Source organism: Athene noctua, chromosome 9 (assembly GCF_965140245.1).
Source record: "Athene noctua chromosome 9, bAthNoc1.hap1.1, whole genome shotgun sequence".
In the NCBI taxonomy this organism is placed as follows: Eukaryota; Metazoa; Chordata; class Aves; order Strigiformes; family Strigidae; genus Athene; species Athene noctua.
The window spans coordinates 753,050-767,520 of NC_134045.1; the positions used below are offsets into that span (position 1 = coordinate 753,050).

General features: G+C 62.5%; 1 protein-coding gene across 1 annotated transcript; it reads right to left on the bottom strand.

The window, feature by feature from the left end:
• Positions 1-6,547: 6,547 nt before the first annotated feature.
• LOC141963903 (glutamine-rich protein 2-like) lies at positions 6,548-8,212 on the bottom strand. Its single transcript, XM_074913639.1, has 3 exons — positions 8,105-8,212; positions 7,829-7,950; positions 6,548-6,653 (listed from the first exon to the last, which is right to left on the bottom strand). The coding sequence occupies exons 1-3, from the start codon at positions 8,210-8,212 to the stop codon at positions 6,548-6,550; spliced, it is 336 nt and encodes a 111-aa protein (XP_074769740.1).
• Positions 8,213-14,471: the final 6,259 nt, after the last annotated feature.

The window sequence follows — 14,471 nt, forward strand, 5'->3', positions numbered from 1 at the left end:
AGCCAGGAACGTGGAGCATCATCGGACCGACAGAACATCGCCGGATCCCCAGTCGTGGTGGCGGTAATTAGTTGCGCCTCTACCGTGTTCTTGCTTAGGGACTCCGACCTTTTCCTTGCTTTTCCTCTCTGTCCTATCGCTCTTATTAGTTGTTATAGAAATAAAGTTCATAAGGTTATTCAGCATCTGACCTCGTTTGTGTCTTAATCTCGCTCTCGGGATTGTTTAAGAACCCGCCCCGATATCGGATCGGAACAGGTATCCAACAGCGCGTCATCAGCTGGGGGAGAGGGGCGGGTAGAAGGTCTGTGCAGTGAGAAAGCGATCACATGCACTCAGCTGTGGGAAGGGAAGTGTCCAGGCAGGGATGACTAATATCTGTGCATTAAGGAGAAAATATACACAGAGAAGCATGATCTGAACACGTATTAATCACACACGCTTTTTTTTTTTTTTCCCAGTGAAGAACCAGCTAACTGAAAGCATCTGCTGAAACCAGTCATTTCAGAGATGAGCTACGAGGCAGGGGAAGAACATCAGTTTGTGGGTTTTGGTGCCTTAAATCAACCCAGTTACCAGAGCCAGCCCTTCCCCAGCAGCCCAGAAAGCAGATGCACCTCATCGATGGAGGATTCCTCTATGAGACGGGGGGCATCTGCTGACAGGAGCCCGTGAGTAGCCATCACAAAAATCCTGACTCTACTTTTGCACTGACATGGTTCGTAGAAAAACTACATGTGTAGCAGCCTTTGTCCTTTATCCTGAAAAACTTCCAGCAGCACTATAAAAAGTAACAGAGAGATGAACTAGGATGCACCGAGAGTGTCCAGACATAACACAGTCTTCAGACTTGAACCAAACAGCAACCAGCCTCTGATATGGGCCCGGGACTTGCTGTCCATAAGCCAAACGTCTCGCCTGCCAGAGGTGCTGGTTTATACAGGGAACGCAGTACAAAAACTCCAGCATGGAAATGACACAGTGAAGGGCATGCCCGCGTCATGAGGTGATAATCTGCGCTGATCTAACCACTGAAGCAAAGAGGAACATCCAGCATTTTGGAACAGTTACCTGGCCTAAGTGGGGGGGGATGACACACTGCCGGGGAGGGCACCAGCACGCGAGAGCCTCTGCAAGAGTCACTAGCTGGTCTTTTCTCCCCCCATTTTTTTAAAAAATATAGAACTATAATATATAAATATATCTAATGTATATAAATCCAGAGAGAAGGAGCAGCAGCACGGAGGTGGCTGCTGGGTGGGGGGGGTGTTTTCCCTGTGGCTCCCCATCCCAGCATCCCTGCAGCAGGGCAGGAGAAGGAAGAGGGTGGGGGGGGGGGGGGCAGCAAATAAAAAAATAAACGGATGGAGGCAACTGTTGGCACCCCAGATCATGGCCACGGGCATGGAGCCGCTGGTCCCCCCATCCCTGGCTCTGGATTTCCTGGACACTTGTTGCAGCACCCAGAGCAAACATGCCTCTTCTCTTCCCCGGCTTCTTACACAGACCCCCCCGGACCCCCCCCCAACCCCATCCTCCCTCCCTTGGCACCCCCAGGGCATAGGGGGATTTATCAAGGTGATGCCCCCACCCTGTCCCTGCAACTGCCATTCATGGCCCTTCCCCAGAGAGGGGGGAGCTGGAGGGAGGATTTTTTAGTTTTCAAATCAATCTTGCTAAAAAAAAAAAAAAAAAAACAAAAACAACAACAAAACAACAGGTTGAAGGTTTTTTATTAATTTAAAAATAATTTTTTAAAAAAATCACTTATTTAACACCAGCTGTCCCTGCCTTTTCTCTTTGCTGGGAGAACATCCCTGGGACTGAGAATGGGCTTGAGCACCCCCCCAAGCCGCAGCATTACCAGTGGGGACAGGCCCCCCCCCAGGAGGCTGCGCCAAGTCCCTTGTGCTGCCTGCACCCTGCCCGCACCCTGCCCGCACCCTGCCTGCACCCTGCCTGCACCCTGCCCGCACCCTGCCTGCACCGCCACCGCTGCCCTCCCCAAAGAGGGGCGGAGGGAAGGGGAGACCCCGGAGCCACGGGGGGGGCCATGTGAGCACAGCAAGGACCCCCATGTCCTGGGGTGTGGCCAAGCCCCCATCCTGCACCCTCACAAAACACTGCCGTTTGCAACCCACCCCCCTCCCCAGCCCCATCACCCAGCCATGTGATGAGCCCCCCAGGCCTCAACCCTGCAGGGACCCCTGCCATAGGAGGGCTGCCAGGCCTTTAGGCAAACCCTGCTTGGGGGGAGGGAGGTGAGCATGATCTTTTTCCAGTGTCCCCCACGGCCCGAGGACATGGGTGGGGGCTCGCTGGCCACCAACTCCTTCCCCCCCTCCCCGGGCCCAGGCGCTGCCCAGCCCCAGGCCCCGACCTCCACCCCCCTTCTAACGGCTCCAAACAACACAGCAGCCCCGCGTTTGTGCTGAAGTATCCAAACGGGATTAAAATTGAGTAAGAACACGGCACCTCCCCCATCGCCACACTGCACACACACCAAGCGACTGGGGTAAAAAAATCCCAAAAAACGAGAATGGGAATGCAGCAGCTCCGGAGATGGCAGCAAGGGCTGGGGGGGGCTCAAGGCACAGCAGCAAATCATCCCCCAGGGAATGGGGAGACCCCCAACATGGCCCAACCTCAGAAGAAAAAAGGAAAAAAAATGCCCCAGCGGGGGCTACTCTCCTGCTCCAGCAGCGCAGGCAGCACCCAAAAAGGGACATGGGGCTGGGTGCTCATGTGGGGGGGTGGGGGGTGTTTATAGGGCACAGCGGGGTCCCAGCGGCAGCGAATGGGACAGTGGGTGGGAGAGGGGCTGAGATGGGGGACACACAGACACACACACGTGCACGCAGCAAAGGGCTCAGCCCCAGCTGGGCCAAATCCTGCAAATGCATTTTTAAGCCCATCAATGCCTGACCCCCCCTCCTGGGGTGCGGGATGGTCCTTTGCTGGCTCTACTCTAGTGCCCACCAGTTTGCTCTGAGTGCTCCCAGTTATCCCACTGGAGGTGGCACTGAGGGAATCCCAGATCCTGATGGAACCACCTGGGCACCCAAAGCAGGTATTTAGCACCTAGTTTTCCCCTGAAAAACCAAACCCCCCAGGGGAAACATCCCCGGCCGGGGGTGGGGGGCTCAGGTGCCTGGAGACTGCAGTGGGGTGGGCAGGGATGGGGTCTGCCATTGTTGGGGGGAGGTCTGGGTGCTTCCTCGCCCGAATTTAGGGAGAAGTAGGGGAGCAGTTTTTCCACAGGGCAGCCCCCAGCACACACCATGGCGGGGTGAGGGGATGCTCCCCGGGTGCCTGGGTCCCCCCAGGCTGCCTCTGGGGTTCCCCTCAGGGTTTCCCACCCTCCCACTCACCTGAGAGGTGCCACCCGCTTGGTGTCTGTCCCCCCCCCCGCCATGTCACTGCGTGTGTGCATGGGGGAGTTGGGGCTGTCCCCGGCACTTTACACTTTGTGCTGGGACAGCCCCGGCTCCCCCATCCACACAGCCACATGTCCCCAGCTGTGACACCCCCAGGTTCCCCCACCATGTTGCTTCCAGGGACTGCAGTTTCCCTGCCCGGTACCTCTCCATTTGTGACATGACTTATGCCAGGTCTCAGCATGCCATGGGCCTTTCTCCCATCTGATGGTGAGGGGTGGCAGAAAGGGGCTGGGGAAAAGTAGCCCCAAGCAATGGGGGTGGCAGGAGAGAAAGGAGGGGATGTGTGTCCCCAGGGCTGGGGGCAGAGAGGGGTTATGGTGCTTCACTCCGGAGGTGGGAATCATCAGCTGCCCCGAGCCCGGCAGCAGTGGGGTCAGTGCCTTCCTCCTTCCATCAATGGCAGCATTGGAAGAGGGACAAGGGGGTGACAACCCATGAGCAGATAAGGAAACCTGCTCAGTGATGCTCATCCCGCAGGATAAGAATAGCCAACCAGTGGGCTTGGGGTGGGATTGGCTTTTGGCGTGAAGCCATGTCCTGCTGCCACCCTTCCCACCGCGGCGCCCATCTCCCACTGTGGTCACCGTATCCAACCACAGTCCCCATCTCCCACCACCTTCAGCAGCAACGGAGCGTAATCCTCCTCCTGCTTTAGCGTGGGCTCCCCCAGACCCTTTTGGGGGCCACGAGCTCCCTGCCAGGGGCTATCAGGGCCAAAAAGGGGTTCATGGAGGCCAGGGGGTGTCAGGGGGAGTGTGGCACAGTCGCCGGGATGGGGGTTGGACAGGGGCTGGTTTCAGCTCCTCTGGCCTCCTGTGGCTGCAGGACAAGGGATGCTGCGACCCCTCCTTATGCATGAAGGGAAGATCCCGGCCCAGGGCCACCCCACTCAGGCCACGCAGGTGCTTGGCTGCCCATCGCCCTTTATTGCTGCTGGCCGGAGATGCTTGCTCACCTGCTCGGTGGCCGAGGTGGTGGGGGTTCGGCCGGGGACCCCCAGTCCTGCCTGGCTTCCGGGGTGCTGGATCTGTCCCACAAGGGCCGGAGGGGCGGGAGGAGCCCCCGTGCCTGGGAGAGGTGGCCGTGGGAGGAGGCTGGCCTGGTCTCTGGCGAGGCGGGGGTGCCTGGGGGCGAGGGGTAGGGGTTAGCTCCCCTGCAGCCCCTGGGGCAGGCACCACCCGTGTGCACCTGCCCGGCCAGAGACACCCAGAAACAGGGTCCTGGTCCCCACCCTGAAGCAAACAGGCTGTTGTCCCAGAGCGGCCAGGACCACCCTGCCACATCCCCCCACCTTGCTCTGGCTCCAACATGGGGATCTGGTGACCCGTCTCCCAGTCCTCCCCCTCCATCCTCCTTCCACCCCACCCCAAACCCCCATCCCACCCTGCTTTCCCCCACCCACTGGGACACAGCAGGGTGTCCTCTCCCCCCACCCCGGTGCCCTGGCAGGGCTGTACCCGGCTGGCTGAGCGAGGACACAGCACTCTGGGGCCGGGAGAGCAGGCGGCCGGTGTCCCTGGTGTCCCGCTGCCTCGGGGACAGCTTGGGCTTGGCCCTGGGGAGGTTTGGCAGGAGGGAGCTGTCCTGGTTCAGCTAGGATAGGGTTAAGCTTCCCAGCAAAGAGAGAGGGGGAAGGGATCTCCAGCCGGGTTATTCACACCATGCTGGCGTCAGGTCCAGGGGCAGAACCTTTCCACCTTGCTCTTTGGCGGGCTCGGTGGCGGGAATCATTGTCCGTAAACCAGCTACCGGTATTTCTCTGTATATCGTTTATCTTGCTCACTGTTATTGCTGTTTCTTGTTACTATCACTGTTAGTGCTGCTGTTCAGATTGTTCTATCGCTCTGTTGTATTAAACTCCTTGTTACTTTACCCGGGTCTGTGCCTAACTTCCAGCCCGACCGGCCGCGGGTGGGGGAGCGGCAACGGCAACGTGCTCTCCGACCCCGGCAGGGGTTAAACCTGCACAGGAGCAGAGGGAGCTGGGCTGGGGGGAGCCAGGGGGAACATGTGTGGAGGGAAAACTGGGCACCCTGCCCACGCCACTGCCCCCTTCACCCCCGCCGGATCCTCTCCTTGAGCGTGGCCCAGCCGTACCCTCCTTGCCCACGAGCACAGGCAGCTGCCCGCCCCGCCGGCCCCTGTAGATGTGGCCAGCCCCTGTAGATGTGGCCATCCTGGCCCAACAGCTCCATCTCGTCGTGCTGGGAAGGAGAGAGGGGGCTGGCTGAAACACAGCGCCCAAATCTGCATCCCCAGGCAACCCCCCCCAGCTCTCCCTGAGGAAAATGAATCACAGATCATTCCCCACCCACCCACCCCAGATGCTCAGCATCACCCTCCCAGCCGCGCTCGCCCCGCCGTATCCCTACGTCCGTCATCCCTACCTTGATGGGGAGCAGGGTTTGGGGCTGGAGCGGCCGCAGGGCGCCGGGCGGGAGGGGCTGGGGGCGCGGGCAGCGCTGCAGCGGGTGGGTGAGGGTGTGCCGGCCCCCGCAGCGCCGTGGCACGCTGGGGTACCCACACTCAGCCGCCCGCACCCTGTGGGACAGAGCACAGGGATGCTGAGTGCCCAGCACTGTGGCACCCCGTGCGTCACCCTACTACGCCGGGGAGGGGGCCGCGGGTGCTCCCCAGTGGGGTATGTCCCTCCCGGGTCCCCTCCGACTGCTGAAGGAGACCCACACCCATCCAGCCATGCTGGATCTGCTCTTTCCCATGGCCCTGGTAAGCTGGTCATGGCCACGGCAGGTCCCTGCACCCTACGCCAGGGACATCAGGAGGCAGGAGCTGGGCTGTCCCAGCTGCAGTGCTTAATTTCGGCGAGTTGTTTCACAGGAGGCAGCTGACTCCCCCACCAAGCCTGAAGACAAGCTGAAACTCATCACATGTGGCTTCAGCACCGAGACACAGACCTGGGCTAGACAGGGCAGCGCAGGAAGGGCTGTAAAACCCCACAGACCTGGGACAAGCACAGCTGACCCCTCTGCAGCACTCCCCTGCCCTGCCCAGGCCCCCCCTGCATCCCTTCACACCCACCCTGGGAAGAGCTCTCCCTCGCCAGGGCAGGGCCAACCTGCACCCCAGGGGCCGGGTGTCCACGTCTCCTACCTGTGGCTGTGCTGTGGTGTTTGCTCGACCTCAGGGACAGTATGGGAGCGCCCGGCAAGGTTGGGGGGCAGCGGTGGCATGTACGGGATGGCCACGATGTGCCTGGGGAGGGCAGGAGCCGTGGGTGAGTGACAGGGGACACACAACCCAGCCCAGCTCGGGGCAGTGCCCCAAAACCCACAGGCTTGTACCCCATTCGCATCCCGCTGCCCTCAGGGAGGGGCTCAGGAGGGCTGCACCCCCCAGGCAGACACCCTAACCCCCGTGCCGGGCACAGCGGGGCACCACCAGCACCCATCTCTCCTCCAAATCGCCAGGCGCTACTCACGGGCCAGGCACCAGCATGCCGCAGGACACGCAGTGGAAATGGGCCAGCACCTGCCTGGGGGGGGGGGGGGGGAAGAAAAAGGCTGGGTGAGTTCCTGGGGGGGGATTCAGCCCTGCCTGCACACAGGCAGGCAGCTGGCAGGCAGCAGCAAGGTGCTGGGCACTTTATTGTAATGAGTTATGGTATTTGAGGGTGGAACCGCAGGGGTTTGAGCCTGGTTTACCCCCCCCCCGCCCCCAACAAGGTCACAACCCACCGGCTGGCTACAAAATCAAGGGGGTACAATGTGGGACAGCGGTTGGTTGTGGGCTCCTGCTTGGGAAAAATCTCCACCTCATCTTAGGCACTGGAGAATCCACTGAGGGGAGCACCCAAAAACCACCATTATGGGAACTACTCCCACGGGCACCCACGTGGGAACTGGGGGTGCCGGCAAGGACAAAATGGCGGTGTCACTGTACCTCTTGCTGGGGTGCAAATGCCGGGCCTGGGGGATGCAGGATTACCACATTTTTCGGGATGAGTTTTGTCACAGCTGCCCCGAGGACAGGGACAGGCTCGCCTTGGCCCTGCGGCCACCTCCGAAACCTGGCAGCTGCCTGTGGCCGCCCAGGGCGAGCAGGGACGGGCGGTGAAGGGCACAGGCGCCCATAGCTGTCATCCCAACCAGCCCTCACACTGGTTTCATCACTTTGTCGGTGCTAATAACCCCCCTGCACCTTGCCAGGGGGGCAGGTCAAAACGCAGCTCTGTGATGCCACGTGTCAAACCCCTGCCCAGGGGGACGAGTCGCCGTCCCTCACCCTTGCTCCAGAAAACCTTTGCACCCACATCCCAGTTTTGGTTCGGGAGGGCTCCATCCTGCAGGTCCCCCTCCTCGTGCCTTCTTTAACTTCAGGAACCTACTACTGGTGGGAGGAGAAGCCACCGCCACCCCCATCACGATCACTTCTTCATCCCAGATGCATGGTCAGCCTCCGTCAGCGGCGCCTTCTCCTCGAGCTGCTCCAGGATGCTCCTGCAGTGCTCCTCCAGCTGCTGCCGGAAAGGGCCCAGCTCCAGGCGGTCCAGCTACGGACAGACACACACCCTCAGCCACTGCCCCGGGTGGGACATCGTGTTCCCCATGAAAAGCCAGGAGGGGGGATCCTCAGAGAGATGCTGCCTTAGGCTGCCAAGCCCCGAAGGCGCCAGTTTTGCGCAGCTGGGACGTGCCACCCCTCACCTTGGAGTCCATCTCTTCACTGAGCTGCTGCTGGACCTGGTGCCAGCCCTGCTCCTGCCCCGTCACCCGGCTCAGCATCTCCTGGATCATCTCACGCAGCCGCTCCATGCTTGCCTCAAACTGGGCGCGACTCACTTTGCCGGCCAGGGCGGTTTTGTCTGCTTTCTAGCAGCAGGGAAAGGCAGGAGAAAGGTGAGGAAAGGATGGAGGTATGATGGGCAGGGCCAGCTCATGGCGGGAGGAGAGGGAGAAGTGGGTACATGGCCCCACTCGCCCCATCACACCCGTGGGGTTGGTCACAGTAGCTGAAGGCACCCGGGAGGAGACAGAGGGACCTGGGGAAGGAGCCACAGCCAGTCTGGAAATCCTCCCTCCCTCCCCCAGGCCAGTTCTGCCCCCGAGCACTGTGAACAGTGAAAACTGTAATGCTGTCCGAGTTCACCTGCAGGAAGAAAGCCTGCCGGCCTTGGGGCGGCTCAAGGGACATCTGAGTTCAGCGGGAAGGAACTGCCGCTTGTGGAAAGTGAACGGGCTTCCAGAAGATGGGTACAGCGAGTAAAAACTCTGCCTAACGCTGGTTAGGTCCGAATCTGTTCTGGTAAAACATGCTATTTACAGCAGGGGAGGCAAGAAAAGAGTTTGGAAGAACTTGCCTAGCTTGTGCCTCAGGTGAAATCAAAGTAAGACGATAACCCTTTCCTTTTCTTTTCCTCCTAAAGTATCTGCTATTGTGCTTTTCTTTAGAAAATATTAAAAAATTAAAAAATCAAGCAAAACGGTTGCTTGAAAATTGGCGTGAAGTTATTTGTGTGTTATTTCCACAGAAATAGCCTCCAAAAGGAAGCTGTACGGCTTTCCGCCAGGGAATTGTATTTCCTTGTACTTGGTAATTGTAAAGTTGTTAATTGAAATGTTTTATTTTAATAACCTTGCTTAAAATACTTTGCTCTGTGTGTGTGTAACAATTACAAATGTTATGCAACGGGCTATATTACATTTTGTCACATTTTGGCAAAATTGTGAGTATGGATTTCTTTTTTTCACATTTTAGTGTATTTTTAAAATTTTTCTTGTTGGTGAAGGTCAGGTGGTCAGCTTAATGCTAACTAAGCTTAGTAAGGCCAAATGGATGAATCTTCTGGGTTTAATCCCCTGACGTGCTTCAGGAAGCTTCTGGAATATTTCCTGCTGCCCTCAAGATATGGTGGGCCACATTCCTCAGATTTCTAAAGTCATCTCTGTGTGGCATTGCAGGTGCAGAATAATTTGGGAGTAGTTGAACAGTCTCATGGAAATGATGTCTTCTCCATGCCCCTTCCTGATCTCCCGTGTGGTTAAATGCAGGCTGCGGGGTCCCACCCAGAGCTGCCGCCGCTGCCTGAGTGAGAGCTGCCGCCGCTGCCGAGTGAGAGCTGCCGCCGCTGCCGAGTGAGAGCTGCCGCCGCTGCTGAGTGAGAGCTGCCGCCGCTGCCGAGTGAGAGCTGCCGCCGCTGCTGAGTGAGAGCTGCCGCTGCTGCCTGAGTGAGAGCTGCCGCCGCTGCTGAGTGAGAGCTGCCGCCGCTGCTGAGTGAGAGCTGCCGCTGCTGCTGAGTGAGAGCTGCCGCTGCTGCTGAGTGAGAGCTGCCGCCGCTGCTGAGTGAGAGCTGCCGCCGCTGCTGAGTGAGAGCTGCCGCTGCTGCTGAGTGAGAGCTGCCGCCGCTGCTGAGTGAGAGCTGCCGCTGCTTCTGAGTGAGAGCTGCCGCTGCTGCTGCCGAGTGAGAGCTGCCGCCGCTGCTGAGTGAGAGCTGCCGCCGCTGCTGAGTGAGAGCTGCCGCCGCTGCTGAGTGAGAGCTGCCGCTGCTGCTGAGTGAGAGCTGCCGCTGCTGCTGAGTGAGAGCTGCCGCCGCTGCTGAGTGAGAGCTGCCGCTGCTGCTGAGTGAGAGCTGCCGCTGCTGCTGCCGAGTGAGAGCTGCCGCCGCTGCTGAGTGAGAGCTGCCGCCGCTGCCGAGTGAGAGCTGCCGCCGCTGCCGAGTGAGAGCTGCCGCCGCTGCTGAGTGAGAGCTGCCGCCGCTGCTGAGTGAGAGCTGCCGCCGCTGCTGCTGCCGAGAGCTGCCGCTGCTGCTGCCGAGTGAGAGCTGCGCCGCTGCTGAGTGAGAGCTGCCGCTGCTGCTGCTGAGTGAGAGCTGCCGCTGCTGCTGAGTGAGAGCTGCCGCTGCTGCTGCCGAGTGAGAGCTGCCGAGTGAGAGCTACCGCCGCTGCCGAGTGAGAGCTGCCGCCGCTGCCGAGTGAGAGCTGCCGCCGCTGCTGCTGCCGAGTGAGAGCTGCCGCCGCTGCCGAGTGAGAGCTGCCGCCGCTGCCGAGTGAGAGATGCCGCTGCTGCTGCCGAGTGAGAGCTGCCGCCCCTGCCGAGTGAGAGCTGCCGCCGCTGCTGAGTGAGAGCTGCCGCCGCTGCCTGAGTGAGAGCTGCCGCCGCTGCCTGAGTGAGAGCTGCCGCCGCTGCCGAGTGAGAGCTGCCGCTGCTGCTGCCGAGTGAGAGCTGCCGCCGCCGCTGCTGAGAGCTGCCGCTGCTGCTGCTGAGTGAGAGCTGCCGCTGCTGCTGCAGAGTGAGAGCTGCCGCCGCTGCCGAGTGAGAGATGCCGCTGCTGCTGCAGAGTGAGAGCTGCCGCCGCTGCCGAGTGAGAGCTGCCGCCGCTGCTGCTGCCGAGTGAGAGCTGCCGCTGCTGCTGCCGAGTGAGAGCTGCCGCCGCTGCCGAGTGAGAGATGCCGCTGCTGCTGCCGAGTGAGAGCTGCCGCCGCTGCTGAGTGAGAGCTGCCGCTGCTGCTGCCGAGTGAGAGCTGCCGCCGCTGCCGAGTGAGAGATGCCGCCGCTGCTGCCGAGTGAGAGCTGCCGCTGCTGCTGCCGAGTGAGAGCTGCCGCTGCTGCTGCAGAGTGAGAGCTGCCGCCGCTGCCGAGTGAGAGCTGCCGCTGCTGCTGCAGAGTGAGAGCTGCCGCCGCTGCCGAGTGAGAGCTGCCGCCGCTGCCGAGTGAGAGCTGCCGCCGCTGCTGCTGCCGAGTGAGAGCTGCCGCCGCTGCCGAGTGAGAGATGCCGCTGCTGCTGCCGAGTGAGAGCTGCCGCTGCTGCTGCTGAGTGAGAGCTGCCGCCGCTGCCGAGTGAGAGCTGCCGCCGCTGCTGAGTGAGAGCTGCCGCCGCTGCTGAGTGAGAGCTGCCGCTGCTGCTGCCGAGTGAGAGCTGCCGCTGCTGCTGCCGAGTGAGAGCTGCGCCGCTGCTGAGTGAGAGCTGCCGCTGCTGCTGAGTGAGAGCTGCCGCTGCTGCTGCCGAGAGCTACCGCCGCTGCTGAGTGAGAGCTGCCGCTGCTGCTGCCGAGTGAGAGCTGCCGCTGCTGCTGCCGAGTGAGAGCTGCCGCTGCTGCTGCAGAGTGAGAGCTGCCGCCGCTGCCGAGTGAGAGCTGCCGCTGCTGCTGCCGAGTGAGAGCTGCCGCTGCTGCTGCAGAGTGAGAGCTGCCGCCGCTGCCGAGTGAGAGCTGCCGCCGCTGCTGCTGCCGAGTGAGAGCTGCCGCTGCTGCTGCCGAGTGAGAGCTGCCGCCGCTGCCGAGTGAGAGATGCCGCTGCTGCTGCCGAGTGAGAGCTGCCGCCGCTGCTGAGTGAGAGCTGCCGCTGCTGCTGCCGAGAGCTACCGCCGCTGCTGAGTGAGAGCTGCCGCTGCTGCTGCCGAGTGAGAGCTGCCGCTGCTGCTGCCGAGTGAGAGCTGCCGCTGCTGCTGCAGAGTGAGAGCTGCCGCCGCTGCCGAGTGAGAGCTGCCGCTGCTGCTGCCGAGTGAGAGCTGCCGCTGCTGCTGCAGAGTGAGAGCTGCCGCCGCTGCCGAGTGAGAGATGCCGCTGCTGCTGCAGAGTGAGAGCTGCCGCCGCTGCCGAGTGAGAGCTGCCGCCGCTGCTGCTGCCGAGTGAGAGCTGCCGCTGCTGCTGCCGAGTGAGAGCTGCCGCCGCTGCCGAGTGAGAGATGCCGCTGCTGCTGCCGAGTGAGAGCTGCCGCCGCTGCTGAGTGAGAGCTGCCGCTGCTGCTGCCGAGTGAGAGCTACCGCCGCTGCTGAGAGCTGCCGCTGCTGCTGCTGAGTGAGAGCTGCCGCCGCTGCCGAGTGAGAGCTGCCGCCGCTGCCTGAGTGAGAGCTGCCGCCGCTGCTGAGTGAGAGCTGCCGCTGCTGCTGCCGAGTGAGAGCTGCGCCGCTGCTGAGTGAGAGCTGCCGCTGCTGCTGCTGAGTGAGAGCTGCCGCCGCTGCCGAGTGAGAGCTGCCGCCGCTGCTGAGTGAGAGCTGCCGCCGCTGCTGAGTGAGAGCTGCCGCTGCTGCTGCCGAGTGAGAGCTGCCGCTGCTGCTGCAGAGTGAGAGCTGCCGCCGCTGCCGAGTGAGAGATGCCGCTGCTGCTGCCGAGTGAGAGCTGCCGCCCCTGCCGAGTGAGAGCTGCCGCCGCTGCTGAGTGAGAGCTGCCGCTGCTGCTGCCGAGTGAGAGCTGCCGCCGCTGCCGAGTGAGAGCTGCCGCCGCTGCCGAGTGAGAGCTGCCGCCGCCGCTGCCGAGTGAGAGCTGCCGCTGCTGCTGCCGAGTGAGAGCTACCGCCGCTGCTGAGTGAGAGCTGCCGCTGCTGCTGAGTGAGAGCTGCCGCTGCTGCTGCCGAGTGAGAGCTGCCGCTGCTGCTGCCGAGTGAGAGCTACCGCCGCTGCTGAGTGAGAGCTGCCGCTGCTGCTGAGTGAGAGCTGCCGCTGCTGCTGCCGAGTGAGAGCTGCGCCGCTGCTGAGTGAGAGCTGCCGCTGCTGCTGCTGAGTGAGAGCTGCCGCCGCTGCCGAGTGAGAGCTGCCGCCGCTGCTGAGTGAGAGCTGCCGCTGCTGCGGCCGAGTGAGAGCTGCCGCTGCTGCTGCCGAGTGAGAGCTGCGCCGCTGCTGAGTGAGAGCTGCCGCCGCTGCCGAGTGAGAGCTGCCGCCGCCGCTGCCGAGTGAGAGCTGCCGCTGCTGCTGCCGAGTGAGAGCTGCCGCTGCTGCTGCAGAGTGAGAGCTGCCGCCGCTGCCGAGTGAGAGCTGCCGCTGCTGCTGCCGAGTGAGAGCTGCCGCTGCTGCTGCAGAGTGAGAGCTGCCGCCGCTGCCGAGTGAGAGATGCCGCTGCTGCTGCAGAGTGAGAGCTGCCGCCGCTGCCGAGTGAGAGCTGCCGCTGCTGCTGCCGAGTGAGAGCTACCGCCGCTGCTGAGAGCTGCCGCTGCTGCTGCTGAGTGAGAGCTGCCGCTGCTGCTGCTGAGTGAGAGCTGCCGCTGCTGCTGCCGAGTGAGAGCTGCCGCTGCTGCTGCCGAGTGAGAGCTGCGCCGCTGCTGAATGAGAGCTGCCGCTGCTGCTGAGTGAGAGCTGCCGCTGCTGCTGCCGAGTGAGAGCTGCCGCTGCTGCTGCCGAGTGAGAGCTGCCGCTGCTGCTGCCGAGTGAGAGCTGCCGCTGCTGCTGCAGAGTGAGAGCTGCCGCCGCTGCCGAGTGAGAGCTGCCGCTGCTGCTGCCGAGTGAGAGCTGCCGCTGCTGCTGCAGAGTGAGAGCTGCCGCCGCTGCCGAGTGAGAGCTGCCGCTGCTGCTGCCGAGTGAGAGCTGCCGCCGCTGCTGAGTGAGAGCTGCCGCTGCTGCTGCCGAGTGAGAGCTACCGCCGCTGCTGAGAGCTGCCGCTGCTGCTGCCGAGTGAGAGCTGCCGCCGCTGCCGAGTGAGAGCTGCCGCCGCTGCCGAGTGAGAGCTGCCGCTGCTGCTGCCGAGTGAGAGCTGCCGCCGCTGCCGAGTGAGAGCTGCCGCCGCCGCTGCCGAGTGAGAGCTGTCGCTGCTGCTGCCGAGTGAGAGCTACCGCCGCTGCTGAGTGAGAGCTGCCGCTGCTGCTGAGTGAGAGCTGCCGCTGCTGCTGCCGAGTGAGAGCTGCCGCTGCTGCTGCCGAGTGAGAGCTACCGCCGCTGCTGAGTGAGAGCTGCCGCTGCTGCTGAGTGAGAGCTGCCGCTGCTGCTGCCGAGTGAGAGCTGCCGCTGCTGCTGCAGAGTGAGAGCTGCCGCCGCTGCCGAGTGAGAGCTGCCGCCGCTGCCGAGTGAGAGCTGCCGCCGCTGCTGCTGCCGAGTGAGAGCTGCCGCCGCTGCCGAGTGAGAGATGCCGCTGCTGCTGCCGTGTGAGAGCTGCCGCCGCTGCCGAGTGAGAGCTGCCGCTGCTGCTGCCGAGTGAGAGCTGTAGCTGCTGCTGCTGACTGAGAGCTGCCGCCGCTGCCGAGTGAGAGCTGCCGCTGCTGCTGCCGAGTGAGAGCTGCCGCCGCTGCCGAGTGAGAGATGCCGCTGCTGCTGCCGAGTGAGAGCTGCCGCCGCTGCCTGAGTGAGAGCTGCCGCCGCTGCCGAGTGAG